At 41.2% G+C, this 22,370-nt stretch overlaps 1 protein-coding gene across 1 annotated transcript in view; it reads left to right on the plus strand.

Annotated features, from left to right (window-relative positions):
* The first annotated feature begins 1,024 nt into the window (after positions 1 to 1,024).
* The window catches only part of Tacr1 (tachykinin receptor 1), a 141,444-nt gene continuing 120,098 nt past the window's right edge, over positions 1,025 to 22,370 (plus strand). The window contains exon 1 of the mRNA XM_090336603.1: positions 1,025 to 1,876. Within this exon, the coding sequence (XP_090192729.1) occupies positions 1,488 to 1,876 (389 nt within the window). The 5' untranslated portion in view covers positions 1,025 to 1,487. The remainder of the gene's footprint in view (positions 1,877 to 22,370) is intronic.

Below are 22,370 nucleotides of genomic sequence, written 5' to 3' on the forward strand. Positions count from 1 at the left end.
CAGTCCAATCCGCAGTGGGTGTTGGCCCAGAGCTAGAGCCTCGCCCGTGGACAGCGCGCTGGCTTATGGATTGTTCTGGCACGCACTAAGCTCAGCGGGGACTTCCAGCCCCGTCCCGTCCCCAAGTGGCGGCGGGGCGGCTGAAGAGAGGACTGGGATGACAGGCGAGGCTGGAGCTTCTCCTAGAGGACAAGTCTCCAGGGTGGCTGGGGTCGGTGTCCCAAACGCTTAGAGCCTATCCAGGCTTCCCAGGGAGATCAGTCCACCAGGAAGTGGGAGTGGGGGGACGAACTGGGGTCCCCTGATCCCCACCTGGGGAAAGTTGGCACTGACGCTGGAGCCAGGCCAGGGCGCCAGCGCTGGCACCCCGCCAACCACGTTTGCCCGACTTCCACTCCCACAGACAAACACGGCTGCAGAGCTGTTGGAGGGCTCCGGGCTGCCTGCCTGGAAGTCGACGGTTCCCCCAAATCCTCCCTCATCCTGCATCCTGAGACCAACTGTGGCTCCGGCTGTGCGCCCCCCACCACACCCTACCCCACACCCAGGGCGGTTTTTCTGCTCCCCCCACCCCCATCCACTTACCGCCCCCTGGTGGGAAGGCTGGGGCGTGGGGATTGCAGACGCCCACCGCAGGTAACCAGCAGCCAAAGGCGTGGTGGCTGCGGCTGAGGAGGGAGACAGTAGCCAACAGCTGGCGCAGCTGCTGCACCGCGCGTGCCGCGCGCAGGGGACCGACCAGGACGCAGCCAGGTACGGCCTCTTCCCGCTGACGCGTCTGCAGTGGGTTATAAAAGCCGGGGTGCGCAGCCTGCCGGGGTTCTGCAAACTCGCCAGCTGAAGCCGGACCCGAACCAAAAGGCACCCGCGAAGCTGCAGGCGGCCCCGCCGGCGGTGCCGGGGACGGGGGGCGGCACGGGGGCTGCTGCCGACCCGAAGGGGAAACGAGATCCCCAGAATCCTGGCGATCGAATCCGAACTTTTACAGGTATCCCTGCGGCGGGCGTCTCTTTTCTCTCTCCCGAGTCCTCTGGAGCCCAAAGCATCCAGCGTTGCCTTTCCCGCGCCGCAGAGGGCAGAGGAGTTGCCCGGCACACCACAGCAGGTGCGGGAAGGCGCGCTTCTCTTGCTTGGTAGAAGCCATCTACCTTCCCCTCCCCGCCCGCCCCGGGGGACATACTTCTCCCACTTCCAGATGAAAGCAGAAGAGATCCTGCCTTGCCGATCCTGAACTCGAACGCCTCTACAAGGCTGAAAAGTGGAGGCATTCTCAGCCACGAGGGGCAGGCAGCGCGTGGAGAATCATTTCTCCACCAAGCTCCGGGACTCCGGCCTGCCTGCGAGAGCAGACTGTCCACACAGCAAACTTCCTACCTTCTGTCAAGCTAAAGGAAGACCTCGATCCTCAGGACACGACTGGCTGCCAAAGGGGGGAAGAAAGAAAAAAATAATAATAAAGGAGGGGGGCTCTGCTTCCTGCCTACAAGATGGATAACGTTCTCCCCGTGGACTCAGACCTCTTCCCCAACATCTCCACCAACATCTCGGAACCCAATCAGTTCGTGCAGCCAGCCTGGCAAATTGTCCTCTGGGCGGCTGCCTACACGGTCATCGTGGTGACCTCGGTGGTGGGAAACGTGGTGGTGATGTGGATCATCCTGGCCCACAAAAGAATGAGGACCGTGACCAACTACTTCCTCGTGAACCTGGCCTTCGCCGAAGCCTCCATGGCGGCCTTCAACACCGTGGTGAACTTCACCTACGCCGTCCACAATGAGTGGTACTACGGCCTCTTCTACTGCAAGTTCCACAACTTCTTCCCCATCGCCGCTGTCTTCGCCAGTATCTATTCCATGACGGCCGTGGCCTTCGATAGGTGAGCTTGCCCCTCGTGGGACTTGACACCCACCGTGGCCCAAGAGGCCTTGTTAGGGCCGGCTTGGGCAGCAGTCGGCGGGAGCGAAGGATCAGAGCGGCCTACCTATGTGTGCCCTGAGGCTTTTACTGGCTCTTGCCCAGTCACTGAGTCACCATGTTATAGCTACACCATTTTTTTTCTCCCCTTTTTGCCACCCATCACCAATCTTCCTTCCTTTCCACAAACACTCGCGTTTGCCTCATTTCACTGCCCTTTCTTCCCCCCCATTTACTCATCTATCCCATACTTTCAACTCCAGCTTTTGCTCTTTTCCATGAACCCCTCTAGAAGCCAGAAAGGGGTTGCTCAAGGCTTGGTCAAGAGGCCTCCCTCTAAGCCAGGCTCTGTCAATTCCTCCAGGGCCTGCTCTTTGGCTGCACACCTTCTTGTTGCTTTGTGTTTTAAGTACACCTAGACAAAATTCTTTATTGTTTCCTGCCCATTTCTCTCCCTCCCCCACCCCCATGGTTGAGGAACTTTTAAGTTCTTATTTCAACTCTGTGGTACTGTTTGTTTGGCAAGAGTATTTCCTGAAAGACATAAGCTATCCCAGGCTCTAATTCAGCTTTCTCTGTTGCTAGGAGTTTTCATTCAAGAATGAAATGATGGACATAAGAAACTCCATAGTCAGGAATCCAGAAAGCTTAGCCAAGGAGCTTTTCTAGATTTTTCTTGCTATGGAAGTTCTATGCTTTGAGCCTGTCTGTTCCCACAGAGAAACATACTTAGCAAAACAAACAATTGCAAACTCTTCCTTTCCTCCAACCAACAGGTTCAGGTGCCCCAACCTGATTGAGAGTGGAGAGGGTGACATTTTTAAACACAGGCTGGTGTTCTGGAATGAACGGTTTCATCAGGAGGCATGAGGGGAAATTGGTCATTAGAATGTAAACTTATTAGTATTGACGTATTTTTTGTAAGTGTCCTGGGTCTCTGATGCATAGTGAACATAGGCACAATAATTATATTTGAGGTATGGGGGTATGTTGAAACAGTCTGCCAGTGTCGTTTTACAATTCTTTTGATGGGGTTGCTCAGAAAAAAAAATAAATACCGGGAACTTCTTTTTAAAAATCCCAAACTACTAAACCTTTTTCAGTGAAGACTGCTTATGATTTGCATTGACTGGAAGGTCTATAGTGCCTCTGTGGATAATTTCATGTGAAACCAGGAAAATCTATGTTTCTAGACTTTTCAGTGGTGTTCAGTCTCATCTGGTGAATTTTGTATGTTTGCCTTTATGCAATATGTTCTTACTGTGGTGTGTGCAAAACGGATTGTGTGAATCCATTTATATTTTAAGCCTGGAAGGTAAAGCAGCTATGAAATGAAGCACTTTATAAGTTTATCTCACATGCTATCCTGGTTTCTCAGATTCTCGGTTTGCTGATAGTGAGGCACACCTGTTAGCCTTTCTGTGTTGACTCATTCCTTGGCCCCACAGCAGCCTCTTTAAACAAAACAAAGCAAAAGCAAACAAAACTTAGCTGGGTACCAGTGGCTCATTCCTGTAATCCTAGCTGCCAAGGAGGCTAAAATCTCAGGATCATAGTTCAAAGCCAGCCCTGGCAGACAAATCTAGGAGATGCTTATTATCAACCAACAAATAAAAAGCTAGAAGTGGCTCAAGCAGTAGAACACCAGCTCTTATCAAAGAAGTCAAGCAAGAATGTGAATCCCAGAGTTCAAGCCCAAGTACTAAGCTCAAGTATTTTTTCCCAGCATATTCACAATCTTCCCACCCTCAAAATCCGAAGATTTGTGTGGGGAAAGGTTAATACCATATCAGCTTCACATGCACTTCCTTGATAATCGCTACATTAGAGGGTACATTGATACATTTTACTGTGTTGCTTAAGGTCTAAGGAGGCTTGTCTGTAGGTACTGGAACAATGGACAGCTGCCAGCCGGAACAGACAGCTCTCTCCCTCTAGCTCACATAGGAACAGGTTCAACAGCCCAGCTCTTTCCTTGATAATTTAGAAGATTAAGGATGGGGTTCACAGTGAGGATCCTCGTGGTAGATTGTGGGCAGGGAGCCTGATTTTGCCTGGCTCCACTGTTGTTTTATTCTAGGTAAACAGGGACTGGATCCTGACCCTCTGTGACATGTGCACAATGGAATCAGAGGATGTCAGATGTCAGAGCCACAGAAAATGACAGCAACAGAAATATCCCTTGTTTCGAATATGCACATGTGGCCCAGAGAGGTTTTCAATGGCATGCTCAAGGACAGAGTCAAGTGAGAGGATCGCTTCTGATCTCTGTCATCACCTCTCTCAAGTGCACTTTCCTTTCCTTGCTCAGCTTCAGGTCACATAATGAATGCATTCCCTTAGGCCCACAGTTAGCATGGGCTCCTATGTACAGGGCTATCCCTTCTCTCCCAGGGATGTTGTGGAAAGATTGGGATTTGAGCTTTCTCCATAAGATTTACCTTTCCTTCCCCAACATGGAAACACAGAATCACAAGATGTACTTCTTTTGGTACAGACTTTGAATTTTAATGGGATATTTGAATCAAATCCTTAAAAGTACCAATGTGACTTTTTTCTGATTATAAAATTAAACATTATTTATTGCAGAAGACTTAGGAAATATGAAGAGTATAGATACAAATGTCCAAACAACTATTACCACACCATCCAAAAATACTACCTGTTACCATTGGAATTTCTCTTTTGCGAATGAGACTACATAAGATATGAATGGAAAGCTAAATTAATAGCCTTTTCTGTGTTATTAAAATGTCTTCAGAAACATAATCTGAATGGTATCATATTATTCTATTGCATGAATGTGCTGTTGTTTATTTAACCATTCAACTGCTACTGTGTATTTAAAGGTGTTTTCTAGACTTTTTGCTAGATTTAGGCTCTCGTTAAATTCTGTATGATCATTTTCACACTATCATCCTATTTTACTTTTTAAAAACTATTTCCTTAGGAGAAATTCCCAGAAGTGAGAATACTAGATCTAATGCAATAATCAAACCTATTTTTAAAGGATTAGAAACTCAGCAGAGCAAGGAACATGTCTGTCTAGTCTCGTTTATTTAATCTTTTCAACACAAAGTTGGACTTGACACCTAACCATCACCTGCGTTTCTGAATACATGAATAAATGAGCAAATAACATGTGTCCCTAGTGAAACATTTGAGCAATAAATGCAATTATAAAGAAAATATAAGTATCACTTTAAAATCCTACTGGTGATAATTTACCAGTTTATGTTTGGAAGTGAGGGCTTGTCCTTATATTTACATACCATGTAATGCCAGTTACACTTGAAGAGTAAGTATCCAATTATAACAAAATCAGTTTCATTTCCCCATTTATTTTGTTTTGTGAGGTTTTTTGTGGCACTCAGGTTTTCTAGTCATATTTACTAGATAACATTCTACCACTTGATTCAAGCCTCCAGCTAAAGCAATTTTAATAGTTGATTTTTTTACTTTCTTTTTTATTTGAGACTGTTGCTGTTAAATATTTTAGCGTGGTTTTCAACAGGATGTTCCATGGATGCATCATATTATGTGCCTCTAATTTGCTTAGCCATTGTCTATGTTTGGATGCCAATTGTTTTAATTCTTTATTACTACAAGTAACTTTGAAATGAATATCCTGGACACAAACTTTGAAAGTTTCCTTGGGATAAACTCTTTAAATATAATAATTGTTGGGTTTAAATTATCCTGCTAGACTCTTCCTGACTCTCTTCTAGAACCAAGAGGCATGAAAAGATGTGTTTTAATACCTTCCGTTGTGGATTACAATACTGATGTAAATACTCCCTAAATGGAAGTGGGAATGAGAAGAAGATACCCCCTCAAAAATAGAATGTTTATTTTTCCTAGTTAAAAAAAGTTCCAAAGACAAATGTAGGTATAGCCAATCAGTTCTAGCTCTAGTTAACTCCCCCCAAAATACCAGAAATTTTACCTTTTAGAGTGATGTAAGTGTTTCACACTTTAGAGTTGAAAATTCTTTTCTATTATAAAAAAGTGAAAGACATGTAAAAGTTGTGTGGAATCGAGGGGTTATTTGAGAAGTAATATGGTCAGTTTACAAGGACTGGTGGCAAGATGAGAGTTCTATCAGCGAAGCGGGCTGATGGGTACTGGGTGGCAAGACTCTAAGCCCCACAAGAGGGCATGAAGAGGCAATCAACAGGTACTTGACTTGATACCATACATGCATCAACAGGAGGCTCCCAGTAGAAGCCTACTATTACAGATCCGCTGCCTAGAAGGGGCAGATATAATTTCAGTGAGAAGAAAAGCACAGATTGCTCTCTACCTAGACTGTTTCTGGATATGTTGTGCTTCAGTAAACGGAGGAGTGAATCAGGATGGTTCCTAGAAAACATGAGATTTTCTCAGCATCATCTCAGTTGCCCAGATAGCTGTAACAGTTGAAGAGAAAAGAGGGAATGTGCCCTCTGGGAGAATAAAAGAGGAACATAAAACAAAGACTGGCACAAGTAACACTCAGCCCCATGGGCTGTGATGTTCTTACCACTATGTCCTAACAACACTCAGCTAACCTGGTCTCTAAACTTGAATGTTATTGTGTTGGCTAGGCCAGATACTATTACCTATCTTGATACTGTTTCTTCAGTCTTTCCCATCCCATCCAGAGACTAGAATCAGATCCCAAGGTACCAATTGAAATGGACCTGAGAACCCATAACCCAAACATTTGTGTAATGCTGAATGCCACTAAGGTAAGGAGATACGTTCTTAACTCAGGAAAATGTATCTTCCTTCAAAGTATTTATGCTACATATTAAGACAAATATGACTGATTTAGAGTCAACTGCAATGTAAGATAGTAAGTATCATGTTTAGTATGTGTTGTGCAGACAAATTCTATTGGAGAGAAGAGGTAGGAAGTCATGGTAAGCAAGAGTCCAGAAAGCGCACAAAGGCTAGAAACTGTCTGAGCCTTAAACCTTGTGGATTTTTTTTTAAGAGAGAATAATTGGGGTTAAAAACTATGCACTGGAGGCTAAGATCTGAGGAACAAGGTTCAAAGCCAGCCTCAGAAGGAAACTATGTGAGACTCTATCTCCAATTAACCACCAGAAAACCAGAAGTGGTTCTGTGGCTCAAAGCGATAGAGTGCTAGCCTTAAACAAAATAACTCAGAGTCAGTGCCCAGGCCTTGACAAAAATAAATAAACAAATGTGACATGGAAATTGATATAAATGGAGGAGTTAGTGGGAAGAAAGTGAGTATAATGTATGCTGAATTGAATGTGTTATAATGATCTATTAGATGGAAATACCCAAAAAGTGATTCACCAAGTGGAGTTACAGAATGGAGAAACCAGGGATCAAAATGTAGATTGAAGAGTCTGCCAAACAGAGGGGTTACCTCCATCTCATGGAAAAAAAATAGAAATGGAGCATTACCCTTTCTCCTAAGTTCTTGTTTCCAACAAAAAGGCTGAAGATTCACATGGACATGCTCTCAGGAAGCACAAAAGAAAAAGGCAGACAGGGAGGTAGTACAGAAGCCAGAATATGTAGAGTGACAAAGGCCAACAAAGTCAACCTGTGGTTGACTGTGTTCATTAGTGTCACTGAACCCAAGGACACTGAGAACATTGGATTTTCTCAGAAGGATATCCGTGACCTATAGAAAGACAAACATCCGTGACCTATAAAGTCATGGTGTTTATAAAACATAATTGGGTGGCAGTGAGGAAAAATTGTCTCTCTCTCGCCTTTCCATCCATCAAACCATGGTTGAACATTTATTTGCTATGTACCAGCTGTTGAGATAGGGAGACACTTCACTATGTACCTTCAGTCTTTGGGGAATTGACACAAACACAGATACCACAGGGAGCACAGCACTCTAAGAGCATGCCAGGGAGCTATAAACAGAAAGGAACTACCTTGGGATTGTGGGAAAGGAGAGAGGGAGGGACCAGAAAGTAGGAGGAAAGGAAAGGAAGGGGTAAAAAGAGAAAGAACATCACTGTGCAAAGGAAAGAATGTGGAAATTGTTTTTTTAATTAACTTGAAGAACACTGGCTTGTTCACACATTTATTTATTATTATTAATTAATAATAATAATTATTATTATTATTATTGAGGATCATAGGGCTTGAATTCAGGGATGTTGTTACTGCCTTTGATGTGTTGGTCTCCATATCATCTCCCTGCCTATTAAACTGTGAGTTCTATGAAAACAAGAATACTTTATCAGATTCCCGTTCCAAACACCCACATAAGTATATGTCACAAAGTGGAAAATCATTACAATATGCATACAATGGTGATTTGCTCCACCTCCTTTCTGCACTCAACACAATCTAGAAACCAGACCAGGCAGACCCTAAAGTGTACCTATAACTCTACATGTTGAAGCAAAAGTGCGGGGGGGGGGGGGGAAGGCCAACATTCTGGTCATCAGAAAGTTAGTGCTGAAACACAGAACGCTTTCAATCAGGGATATTCTGCTATTGGAATAATTATCATTTCCAATCATAGCGACTTCTTTCTCACTCCATCCTTCTGAACCCATACCCTGCCACACTCAGTATGTACCACGCTCCAGGACAACACCTCTGCTAAAAACGGGAACAGCACATTTTTACCCTACCTCCAATCTCCCCAGGCATACTGGGAATGTTCGGGCTATTCCTGCACCTTTCTCAGGCCCAGTTCTTTCTTTGTTGATTGATTTTACATTTCTAACAACAAACAGCCTGCTCTGTTATTGATTTGCTCTTTTTGAGGGAAGATCAGAAGAAATCTACACTCTGGCAAACCTATAGCCAAACCAATTGTCTACCTGCTGCAGGACTGGGGATTTCACCCAGAGTGGAACTTCATGGTAGAGTTTTTGCCTTACTACCTATTCCATTCACACAGGGAAATTCTAGTATGTAATGAGCCAAAAAAGGCCATAGTCTGGGTGACAGACTGCAGGACTAGCTTATATTAACCCAAATTCTCTCATGCCACTTGACAGCCTGCAATTCCCCAGGAGTGGGAGTGGGATAGGAGGGCCTGTGGAGGAGAAGCCCCACCAATGAGAAGGAACTAGAACTATGACCTTGCAGTGTAAGCCTCAGCAGGAGTTTCAGTGCAGCTTTTTATTTTCTGGAATACATTTTTTCTTTGATCTAACTTCAAATTCAGCCTTACCATTATGTCTAATATTTGAGACTACCCAGTTCCTTTCCTGTGTTTTTATAAGATCGCCATTTTCAATAGTCGTCCTTCTAGCCTGTCAGAAAAACTATACACCTTGGGTTCCAGAACTGGCTCTACCATGTATTTTAGAGGTGCAAAACACTCTATCTATTAGGGCTTCATTCATCTGATCTCATAAAATAGATGCAATAAACTCACCTCCAAATATTGTTGTGAGGAGAGAAGAAAAGGTGTGCAAAATTCCCAAATAATTTAGCAGTCATTAACATTGTCATCTCCAACAAACAGGCTGTTGTGTCGGTTAAGCACTCTCATTCCTATCTCCTCCTCTTCTTGGATTCCTGCTATGTAAATTAAAATAGAAATGGGAGTGATATATTTATATCCTTCCCAGCCAAAACTCTAACTTAAAGTCCTTCAGATTGCTCAGGAAATGTCTGAGAGCTTTTTAACCATCCATTGGGATGTACATACATTCTACCATGCCAAACCACTCATCATTCACTTCCCAAATCTTTTGAGGGACAGGATTTCTCTCTGTAACCCAGGGTACCTTTCACTTCCCAATCCTCCTGCTTCAGACTCGTGAGTGCTATATTCAACAGGTACAACACCACACCTAGCTTTCACTACCCAACACTTTTTTTCATTTAATGTAATTTAATTTTATTGTAGAGGTGATGTACAGAGGGGTTACAGCTAAATAAGTAATGAGTACATTTCTTGTTGAACATTGTTACCCCTTCCTCGTTTCCTCCCATTTTCCCTCCCCTCCATTCCCTCCCCCAAGTTATGAGTTCATTTCCAACATAATGTCTTATGAGCATTGCTGTTACACTGCTTCACCCTTTGTCCTTTGACTCATCATTTTTTATTCCCCTTCCTTTCCCCAAATCAGATAAATGTATATATAAGATACAGGGTGCCAAAATCAAAAACAGTACAAAAGGGATAAGCCAAAGGGGGAAAAAATGAAAGAAAAAAGGAATAACTTCACATAGTACATCAAAAACAAACCAAAAAACCTCTTCCTTGCCCAATTCTTTCAGTTCCCACATCACCATTTCACTAGGAGAATGGCATGGCATGCTTAGTGGCTGAGGAAAAAAATCTGTTCATTTCAAACACCTCTTAGAGCTGTGTCATTTCCATTTGATAATCAATTTATTCTTATTGTTGTGTTTATTCAGCCTTTGCACACATCTTCCAAATCAGGTAACTTTCTCGTATGTCAAGGTGGTGTGGATAACAATGTTAAGCTGCCACTTTCTCTGGACCTTGGACTGAAGCTAGTTAGCTCTTCAGTGTAACATGGAATCTTTGCTCTTACGTGTCTAAACATTCAATAAAGCAGTCTTACGTACTTTAAATTAGCTATGACTTATTGATGCTTTTTTAAAAAATGGAAGCAGCACTTACAAATTTGATTAATAAAATTCCCCAAACATTTCAAACTATAACCACAAACTCAATACATCTGTTTTTCCTAAAAACTGGAAATCCCTAGCAGGATGATTTATAAATAAAATAAACAAAAATCTCTCTCAAGGTTTACAGAGATCTTATAAGTCTAATAAATCAAAACTGCTAAATTTAGCATATCACATTCTCTCCGTGTTTGAACTTCCTAAGAATTAAGCTTATAAATCCAGCAAATGAGGTGAGCATGAGCATCTAAATACTGACTACAAAATGAATGCATTAAATCCTCCTAATCAATGCAATTAAAATGACTTATCCGGTAAGTCAAAGTCCCTCACAGATCAGATTCACATTTTTTTACATATTAAATCCATCACAAATAAAGCAACCTAAACTGATCATACTAATGCATACAACAGTTTACATCCAAACCAGATTCTCTCATTGTCTATGTCATTTCATTGAATGCCTTGCCAGCATGGTGAAGACATGGAAGTAGATGCTGCAGACTCGCCCTTTGGAAAGAATAGCAGGGGTTCAAGAACCAGGGGCTGTCAGAGGTCTCACTGTGGGGGTGCACCACAAGATGTTGCCCACATACTATACCTGAAGACTTGAGCCCCTTCCCACAGTAGAACTCTACCTGCTCAGGGCCACCAGGTCTACCCACTGAGATCGAGTTTAGAAGTCCTTGTCATGTACGTCCTGTATCCTGATGCCAGCCTGCGCAGCCTCACGTTCCCCTCCTCTAGATTGCTTTCATCCATTCCACCTGTTCAGAGTTGGCTCTACCCCTCATCAGTTTACTTGATTTACCTTTGATTCAGAATTATTTATTGACATGTGTAATTGTCCGTTCCTTGTTGCTAATAATTACTGAATGGAAGTTATTCTGGCTCACAGTTCTAGAACTATAAGTTTAGGGGTGATGGACTTCATACTAGCAAAGTCCTAAGGTGGTGCAGGACATTCTTATCAAGTGATAAACTCACAAGTATCTCTTCTGGCCTCCTTCCCTTTTCATAAAGGCCATCAGCATACAATCCCCGCCCAGATGGCGTTATCTAATGCTAATCATTCCCCAATGGCCTCATTTGCAAACATCACAATCAGATGACAGTTTCACTTTTTGTTTTATTATTATTATTATTATTTTACTGGTATAAAAAAAATTGAACTCGGTCTTGTAATTGCTAGGATGGTGCTCTAGTAACCCGAGCCAAGAATTCAGCCTGGCAATTTGCTGGTTATCTTGGAAATGAAGTTTTCAGAGAGTTTTCTGCTTGAACTGACTTTGCTTAATGATCCATTGAATCTCAGCTTCCTCAGTAACAGGATTACAGGCATCAGCTACCCTAATGCTACTATCTTACTGCCTTTTTGTTTGTTTGTTTTACTACCTTTAAAGGGGATTAAATTTCCAAATAGGAAGCACTCATATATGTAACTTCTATCCATAAAAATACAGAAAAAGCCATGTGCCTTCCCAGCCCCAACTACCACCTATCTTTGGTCTTCCCATGTCTGTTTCTCAGACTTCGAAGTCACAAAACATGTGCCAGAACTTTCCTTATGTATCCTGTCTCTCTTCAAGAACCATTGAAAATGGGATTGGGACGGTATGTGTTGATTTTTGACAATCCCAAGCTCTCAGTGTGTCTGGGACCTGAGGTCCAGTGCTGTTGTCTGATGTCAAAGGTCGGCCTAGAAGCTCCTTTCCCTCTTGGCACAAAGTTTTCAGCAGTAGGGACTCTCTTTCTGGAGCGTGGAAACCACATTGTACCCTTGAATCCCCCAACTGTCTCGGGAGATAATGTCTCTTTAGACCAACTAAACAAAGTGCTTTTTTCATCGCTCTCTACGTGCTGGGACTCCTTTGCCTTTCATTTTCTCCTCACTGCCACCAATTGCAGAAGACAAAACAATTACCTAAAATATGTTCTGTACTTTCTGCCCAGCCTAGTGTCCTCAGCGTCAGGTGGACTGATAATCAGGTAGCCTGCTTTGCCCTTTTGCCACTGCTTGAGTTCAGGCCAGGAAGCCTATACATAGTTAGGCCAGCACCTCTCTCTGAATTCTCCATCAGAGAACATAATTGAAACATTAATTTTTAAAACCTTTGTGTGCACATTTATTAGCATGGGAGGAGATTAGGAGCATAAGCTTAACTATACACCTTGTACAATTTATTAATTTTTATTTTACTATGGAGGAATGTCCTCTATAGTAATTATAATAATTACGCTTTCATAAGAGGATTTGTCTATGGGGTATGGTAATACACTCCTCTAATCCTTTGGAAAGCTGAGAAACTCAACTTCTAGGCTGTCCTGAGATACTAGTAAGTAGTAAGACCCTATCTAAAAAAAAAAAAAAAAAAAAAAAAGAGCCAGGCACAGTAGCTCACGCTTGTAATCCTAGCTTCTCAGAAGGCTGAGATCTGAGGATCAAGGTTCAAAGCCAGCCGGGCACCTGAGACTCTTATCTCCAAATTAATCTCTAGAAAAAGGGATGTAGGGCTTGGCTCAAGGGTAGGGCAGTAGCCTTGAACTGAAGAGCTCAGGGACAAAGCCCAGGCCAAGTTCAAGCCCCATGACCTACCAAAAAAAAAAAAGGAAGAAAAATTATTTGACTCTGAAATTTACCAAACGAAAGAAAAGCCTACAAACAACTGAAATTCTCTCCTAAATAGTCCCCATAAGCTAGAGTGGGTTTTAAAAATGCCCTAGAATTCATGATGAGATCTCAAAGAGAGGCAGCCCTGTGTATGAGTTAAACAACTTCAATGAGCTCTTCACATAGCAGCAAAAAGATGGCAGACAAAACCTTGTTGCAGATCATTCTTGGAGCTCTCCTTTACCTTTGTAACCAAAGTGCTCTTCCCAGCTGGAATGACAAGGGATCTAGAAGTTAGTGTGTCTAAGATGCAGCCAGAATACCACTGAAACCAGAACCATCGTGGGATTGAATTTGATTCATGGAAAGCGCTAACAGCCCTTGAATGAAAAGAAGACAGAGATCTGTCCCCTTTCTCCATGGACATTTCCCTCTTAGGGATGTGATAACCAGCTCCAGCCTGCTTTGAAACGCATTCCCAATCCTGCCTCATCAACGCAGGATCCCAAATCACTGCCCCTTCTTTGCACAACCCAATCCAATTTAGTAAATTTAACTGAACAAAGAGAAGCATCTCTGATTAAAATCACAGCAAGTTGAGGATGATAAGAACTTTTTTTTCTGTCTCCAAGGTCCCCTCTCTATTTTCAAATAGGAACATGTTCATTTCAATTATGGTAGTCTTAGAGCAGGAATGAACGTACACAGTCTTGGGGACTGAGCTAGCATGAAATATAAGGAATGCTGGAATTTAAGTGGCTCAGAAGTGTTAAAAATTGCTTTGTTGCAAAATACTGCCATGTCCCTACCAAGGAGACCAGTGGAGAGTCCTGGAAGATCCATTGTCATGAGACTGGATTGTTGCTTGAAGGCCTTCTCCTACCTCAGCCCTGAGGTGCCAGTATGCTTTGCATCTGTGGTTGGGTGATGAAATGAAGTTGGATTCGCTTCTGTTCTTAATACCTTTTGTAAGCCAGTAATTGTTTTGTAAACATGTATATTTTTGTAACCTGGAAAGATGTTTTCATTAAGAAGGAGCTTTGGGTCACAGTCCCAGCCATTCCTACAAGTCTAGGAGGCTAGAATTCAGGTTTGCAGTGCAAGCCTGTTGATTGTTCAGTCAGGTAGCATCAATAGTGAAAATATGATGTTTGCCTGACGTGGACTGAAAGCAAAATTTTCCACCAAAGTCTGTCTGAACCCACCCTCCATCTGGAAACTTTCTTTTTCTTGGCTGATTTTCCTTTCTTCCTTTCCTTCTTCACCTGGATAAAAATTTCCTTGTTCCATTTCCTCCTAGCCCCTTCTCAGTATTTGGACATAACACGGATCCAATAAATAACAGTACATAAATACCAGAGATGGAGCAGATGAAAAAACAAAAGCTGTTATGTACAAAACATTTGCACAACTGTGTAAAAAATCAAATTCCTAGTGTTCTAATTAAGCAAATGAGTCCAGAAGGAACCCGAAGAGATTCAAGAAGGCTGTTTGTTATTTAGGTATGAACATAAGCTACGGTTTTCTAAGGTGGGGATTGGCCCTTACTCTTGACTATTATCTGCACATTTCAATATTCCCTTTTCATCACATTTATTGTACCTACTTGGTAATTTATAAAATATTATGCTTTATTGAAGGGAATTAGCAATTTACAAAACTATATGAGGAAAAACAAAAGCAAAGTCGACCCTTATCTAAGTACCAAACCCTATCATTAGTTCTGAAGAATCACTTCATTCTAGGATATATTTTCTATGCATGGGCTCTTTCTCACAATTGAAATCCTTAGATTTCAGTTACTATGACAAAATATCACAGATAAACAAGAAGTGAAAGAGGTCTAATTTGGCCTGTGGTTACTTAGTCTATGGGCACCTAGCCCTCTTGTCTTGGACCTGTGGTGGGATAGTGCCTCATTATAGGAGCACAAAGCAAAGGAGGTCCACTTACTTCTTGGTGGTCAATAAGCAGAGAGGGAGGAGGGAAATAGCTACTTGTTTTTCTAATGTTTATTTTGAAATTAGCTTGGTAATATGTCCTATTCTTTTGGGGTTTTTTGCCAATACTGCAGCTTGAACTCAGGATGCGGGCACTGTCTTTGAGCATTCTCAAGACTGCCCATAGCTTCGTGCATGCTAGGCAAGCACTCTACCACTAAGCACACTAATTGCTGATGTCCTATTCTTTAAGCAATATGTTTTAATTCTACTTTTCTCAGTTATCAGTATCTTTAAGTAATTATTTTAAATATTACATTTATTATCTGTGTTCTTTATTCTTGTTTTTTTTTTTGTCCAGTCGTGGGGCATGAACTCTAAGCCTGGGCATTGTCCCTGAGCTCTTCAGCTGAAGACTAGCACTCTACCACTTGAGCCACAGAGCCACTGCCACTTTTCTGATGGTTGATTGGAGATAAAAGTCTCACAGACTTTCATGGTAGGGCTGGCTTTGAACTGTGATCCTCAGATCCCAGCCTCCTGAGTAGCTAGGATTACAGGTGTGAGCCACCAATGCCCAGCTTTTACTTCTTTTTTATTAGATGGTTCACACAATGTTAGTGAAAGCTGATAATTGTATCTTTTTTATCTCTAACTGTAACCAGAACATTTCTCTTAAAATCACCACTGAATTATATTGCCTGTTGGTTTAAGACAGATATTTTAAATTTTCATCATTCATTTCCTAGTCCATTGAGACATTTAATCAGATTTAAACATTTAATTTACCAACTATTATATTTTTATCTATCCATATATTTTATTACCTAAATTTTGTTTAGAACTCCTCTTTTATCTTCTGCTTTGTTCTTTTAGCAGACTACTAAATTGACTTGCTATATTTTATTTACATTTTTGTATTTTCACTGTAAAGTACAACTGCTGTAAGCTTTTTTTGTTGTTATATTCGAATTTAAGTTTCAGGACTATGAATAAATAAAATAAGCATTTTTTAAGCATTTAATAAACATTTATTCTGTTGGGTGAAATAAATGAACTTTGGTAAGAAGCTTTTCTCCCAGTCAATTCCCTAAGGATTTTTGCTTTTCCTTGCAGTAAGACATGGCTTTTCTTTTCTTTTTTTTATACTTGGCTTTTCTGAGTCTCTTCAGATGCAGTAAAAGAAAAAGGGAAATAACACAGTGAGTTATTGTTACAGGAAGCCAATGGGAATGAGGTCTGCACAATAGTTTGAAGATTTTGCCCTCTCAGTGCAGGAGAGATAATAACCTAAAGGCAAGGAAAGAGGTCCAGCTGCATACTCGCTGTCTGGAGTCTGCTGGATTACTACAAAAGCCAGCACTACCTGGGGTAGGTCAGGAAGTCAATCCAGCCATCATTCTCAGTGAACTTAAGCTCCTCCACTAGAGAAAGGGCTAAACCTGTCTTTTCTGCGAGTAGACACAGCATCCCAGGAGAGACACATCCTTGTCAACAGATATAGATTTTAACAAAACCCAGGGAAATGTAACAGATAATATAAGCCTACCACTGCAGGCTCTGCAGCTTGATGAGCTTTAACAAGACTGTGATTAATATAACTGTTTATTTTTAAGATCTCAACAACTAACATGTAGAAGGCAAAAATAAGCATAGCAATTTCTCTAAATTAAACTTACCCTTTAACACACTGAGTTGTATTTTTTTTCACGTTCTTCTTTCCCATAGGCAATATGAGTAAGGCAAGAAAGTAGATATGGCTGAAAGGAAATGTTAAGAAACCTTATTTGAAGTTTTATTTTCATCACTACTTTGCCTTTGAAGTAACAATTGTGGTCTTCTGAAACCCCAACATCTGCATGCTGTACAAATGCAGATCTTAAATTTATAGCCAGCCTAGAGCAAATATACCCTGGATCTATGAATATGATAAGTTAGTAAGAATTAAGCTTCAAGGAGGTGATACTCAAGTGAATGAGAGCTATTAATAACACATTAATCAAATGACTATTCAAATCCATGTATAAGCATTACCCTTTTAGAAGTACAGAATATTAATGTTGGAAGATTACAGTTCATATGGCTGGATAGCTTGGGATTCATATTTAAGGGAAGAGCAGGACTTAGGAGCAGGGTTGTAAAAAGTAGGCACTATAGCCAACACCATAGGTTGTTTCTGCAAAAACCATTCCCATTGCTTCTTCTATGGCATCCATACTAGCGATGTTGTCAATACCCCAGGCTGCCTTGTAGAGAAAATGGGTCATACTGGGGTTTTGAGTAGCCATATTCAAAAGAAAAAGTCTAGGTCTAGCTTTTCTTCCTAAATAATAACTACAAGGAAAAGTTGTCTTAAAAAAAGCTTTTTTTGCCTCTTCTCTTGTTTGAAACACACAAGTGAGAGGCCTAGAAGTGATAGGCACATTTTTATCTACGAGATTAACTCATCTCTACTTACGATGAGGGGTCAGAAAGACAGAGCCTAGAATTAGTTTGAGAGCACCATTAATCAACAACCTTACAGTGCCTAGCTTGGGGCTTCTTGTTATGAAAAGCTTTGCAATATCTATTTCTTTAAAATCCCCGAGAAAGATTTTCAGTGGCTTGCCACCAAATATAACCTAATTAAGGGAATTGTAGTCAGGTGGAGGAAAGAGGTATAGACAAGTTAGCTACAAGTTAACTCCTCCCGGGCAACTGGAAGGAAGATGCACCCCCCCAAAAAAAACCCCAAATATTTTCCATTTGTAATTTTCACTTCTTGCATTAAACATTTATCTATGGATAAAATTAGAATGAGGAGAAAACATAAAATCACAATTCATAAGCACCATAGGAATTGATTACCATCCTAACTTTTAATGGCAAGTCAGTGATGGAAACTCACAGCAGGCTGACGGTGGACATGATAAGCTGAGTGGTCTAAGTCTTCACTCTGAGTCTGGCCATTATTTCAAACTTAGAAGAGTAAGAGAATCAGAGGGATGTGACCACAGGGATAATGTTAAATCCCTTTTTGTCACAGAGAAGGAGGCAAATGAGTTTAGAAAAGACATGAGTCTATGCATTCCTCAGGGTAGGCTAGAAGGCTAGATGACAAGCAAATCCTACCTTTCAGTGCCTCATCAACCATACCAATTCTATTTCCAGCCTAATCTCTGTCCTGGGACACTTCTTGAGAGCATTACTTGGTTGTTAGCTATTTCCATCTTGTGGCTCTGACATTTCAAAGTTGAGCTGCTCAGACACCACATCCATGTTAGAGGGAGAACAAACTGAGGACCACACATGAACTTTAACCTTTGAACAGGTCCTCCAAATGCATTATTGAGAATTAATCATATGGCTTAGCCCAATTACAATGCCTCTGGAAAATGCAGATGGCATGTGAATATTTAATAAGCATTAAAAGTCTGTGTCGGCTGAGTAAGTTTGATGAAAAATGATTAGAAGATTATGAGAAGGAAAGGTCCATGACCTTGTCTACATCTGAAAAAGAATACCTGATCTGTAGGGAAAATATACAGGGTCAAATATGGAAACAAGGCCTCTTAGGAGCTCCCCCATACTGAATCTGGGAGAGAAAAATTTAGTAATAACTCTGAGGCTGAACATGGTACTTCATGACTAATCCCAGAAGTTGAGAAATAGCTTGAAGAGTATCACAGGGGTCTAGGAACATGGCCTAGTGGTAGAGTGCCTGCCTAGCATGCATGAAGCCCTGGGTTTGATCCCTTGGTACCACATACATAGAAAAAAAGCCAGAAGTGGTGCTACGGCTCAAGTGGTAGCGCTCTAGCCTTGAGAAAGCCTAAGGACAGTGCTCATGCCCTGAGTTCAAGGCCCAAGACTGGCAAAAAAAAAAAGGACAGAATTTATGATAAGATAGCACACTCATTTTCATTGCTCTGCGTTCCCAAGGAAACAAAAAACAAGATCATTAGTTGAAAGTAAGAAAGAAAGAGGTGTGAAAATTTAAGGATCGAGATTTGTGAAACAGTAATGTTATAGAATTGGAGAACTGAATAACTTAGAGACATTTTTTAGGGTTTTCAAGCAATGCTGAAGGGCCACTTAAGATGTCTGAATTGAGAGAAATTAAGATCAATGAACGTAATGTGTATTATCCTATGATGTAAACATGCGGCTGGCATTTTGATAGAGCAATGCAGTCACTGTATATGTAAGCAGTGATTGTAGACTCGAGCTATGACATCTAAGCTGGGTATGCAGAGAAGAGGAACATGAATGTGTATACACCATAAAGGTAGTGAGATTAATGGGCTAGAGATGGTGTTGAGTATCAAACACTATTTGAACATGAACTGAAAACTAAGAGCGACTAAACACAGAAATACTGAAAAGGATGTGGTCACTGCTGACGAGGAAGGTCAGATAATGATGTGACATTGTAGACAGGTAGAATAATGGACAGGTTGACTAGGGGAACAGCTTAGATATGGAAGTGAGGAAGCTAAGAAACGGAGTCAAGAGATTGGTCTGGTGAAATCTGTGGCTCTCACAGTCACTAAAAGTGGAAATAAGGCAAGTAACAAGAAGACAGACAGTGCTCTGTGGGCCACAATTGGTAATCCCTGAGAGGAGCGAGCTGCAGAGTCAGGGAATGTCTGCCATGTAGTGTTGCCTGGTGAGGTAAAGAGAAAGGAATAATGATCTGGAAGAAACAGTGAGAACTGGTGAGTCCCAGCCAGGGGCCACCTTCCAGCTAAGGTAGTAGATACACTGTGTTGGAAGAAAAGCCACCACCTGCGGGGAAGGCAGTGACAGAGGTGCTGTCCGGAAACATTCAAGCTGTAGATGGTAAAAATATGAAGCACAAGCTTCCTCTTTTCCTAATTAGCATTAACTAGTTGTACAGGGGGTTCCATTCATTGATTTCCATACTTATACATAGAATGTATTTTGATCAGGCTCATTCCCTCTACCACTCTCTCACATCTTTTGTCTCTTTTATTACACCAATTTTAGCCAGTTTTACATTTCCAGTTTTGCACATATACATAAAGTATTTTGATAATATTCACGGTCACGGTACCAACTCTCTCCCTGGACTAGATCTGTTTTATATTCCTGTCATTCATTTTTTTAAATGTCTGCTTTTATGCTGTTTATTCAATGAGGCTTCACTTTTCTGTTTTATGCAGGCATCTACAGGGCTGTGTATGTTGGTACTGGTGCTCGGACACAGGGTGTAGACACTCTCCCTGAGCTTTTTTGCTCAAGTCTAGCACTCTAGCGCTTGAGCCACAGCTCCACTTTGGACATTTTGGTGGTTGTTTCAAAATAAGAGTGTCACAAACTTTCCTACTCCAGCTGGCTTTGAATTGTAGTATTTAGATCTCAACCTCTTGAGTGGCTAGGATTACAGGGGTGAGCCTCTCAGTGTTTGACTCATACATACTTCAATGTGATGAATGCCTTCTTTACTCTCAAATTCCCATGTTTCCCCTCTCCACTACCTCCTATAATTCAAAAGTTTCTAGTGAGTTTTGTTTTACCATCTTCATATACAGATGGTATTTTGGTAGCATTCCCTTTCTAACATTCCTTTTTCTTCTATTACTGCTCATCCCCTTAAACTATTAGACACAGGGGCATCTTTCCGTGGTCTGATTACTGGTACCACAAGGTGAAGGTGAGTGGTACCCTAATCAGAAATAGATGAAGTGAGATGAGATTCCTTGAAATCCTCTTGTGGAATATACCAAAGGCTTCCACAAGCCTAGAAGTTTCCTCAAGAATTTTTCTGTGAAAAATCATGACTTTGGACTTACCAGAACCATTAAATACATCATGGGAGAGTAAGGTCTTGATGACCTTAGCAAAAAATATGTTGGTGGGTGTTTTGAAGGAGGTTGGAGTAAAATCCAGTGCAAAGATGACCAGTTCTCTTCAGGTGAGATGAGCAGCAAGAATCTGAAATACGCACAACACCTTATTTTTATGCCAAATATTTTATAATGTCTCTTATTCCACTGAGATAAAATTTATAGGCATTATAATTTAACTATACTTGTATTTCTGAGAGCAAAAAAATCAATATAACATACTAATTGAATTGCAAAAAGAAATGAAAGATTTGTAGCAACTATGTGTTTCAGTATGGAAGTGTTGAGGCCCACATTAGGTTAAGGGGTGAGTGTACTAAGCTATGGTCTTATTCATAATAAAGGCAATGGAATAGCAACAGATTTAGGCCAATAACAGAAATGGGACATCATTTTTTTACCTCTGCCCACTTCTATTTTAAACTCAGATATGCTAGCATAGATAACGTATTTTTGAAATGAGCATCAATTATTGATAATGAAAAGAAAATCTTTTTTTTTTCAATATTTAGGATTGGTCCTAAGGTCTCACTCACTCATACTAGGCCAGGGTTCTACCACACCACCAGCCCTTTTGGTTATAGGTCATTTTGATGAAAAGTCTTCCTAACATTGCTATGGCTAGGCTTAAATTTGTGATCCTCCTGCCTCTGCCTTCTGAGAGGCTGAGATTACAGATGAATGCCACCATATCCAGACTACAATCTTCCTTCATTTATACAGTAGTTAGGTTTCTAGAAAAACGCGAGACATATTAAAAACCATTTTTATTCTTTTCATGGAAAGCAGCCCCCCTCCAAAAAATCTACATCTGAGTCCTGAAAATGAGGAATGCAGTAGCCTGTTCCCCTCTTCAATTTCACATTCTGCACTGAGTAACCCTGTCAAATATGATCTAAACACACTTGAAAAAAAAAGTTTCAGAAATAAACAAAACTTTCAATCTGGCAGAATGGTTTCTGAGTAGTGTGAAGAAATTTCAAGTCATCCAGCTCCATTCGCCCAGGCCATGAACCATCCCTTCGACCCAAGTGTTCACACATGTACATTACCCTCCCATTGGCTATTATTAGCTGTCTTGGCTATCATATCTATTGTCCTGATATGTGTATTCAAGTAACACACATACTTTATTTTACTTTATAATAGTCATGAAGCACAAGTGTATAAGATGTTGATAGTTTAACTGTTTTATAGAATATTGTTATTATTACTCCATTTTAATATTAGTTATTGTTGTTCACCTCTTACTGGGCTACGTAAAGGGGAAGAAAACATGGCATACAAAGCATTAGGTATAAGATTCCAGGCTTCCTGTAATATATTATCCATGGAATGCTGGAGATTTCTCAGTGTTACTTTACATGGCACAGTGGCTTTGCAGAGGTGACTAAGTTAGGGAATCTCAAGATAGGAAAATGATCCTGAGCCATCTATGTGGATCCAACACAA

Source organism: Megascapheus bottae, chromosome 7, assembly GCF_031878675.1.
Source record: "Megascapheus bottae isolate mThoBot1 chromosome 7, mThoBot2.hap1, whole genome shotgun sequence".
NCBI classification, from domain to species: domain Eukaryota; kingdom Metazoa; phylum Chordata; class Mammalia; order Rodentia; family Geomyidae; genus Megascapheus; species Megascapheus bottae.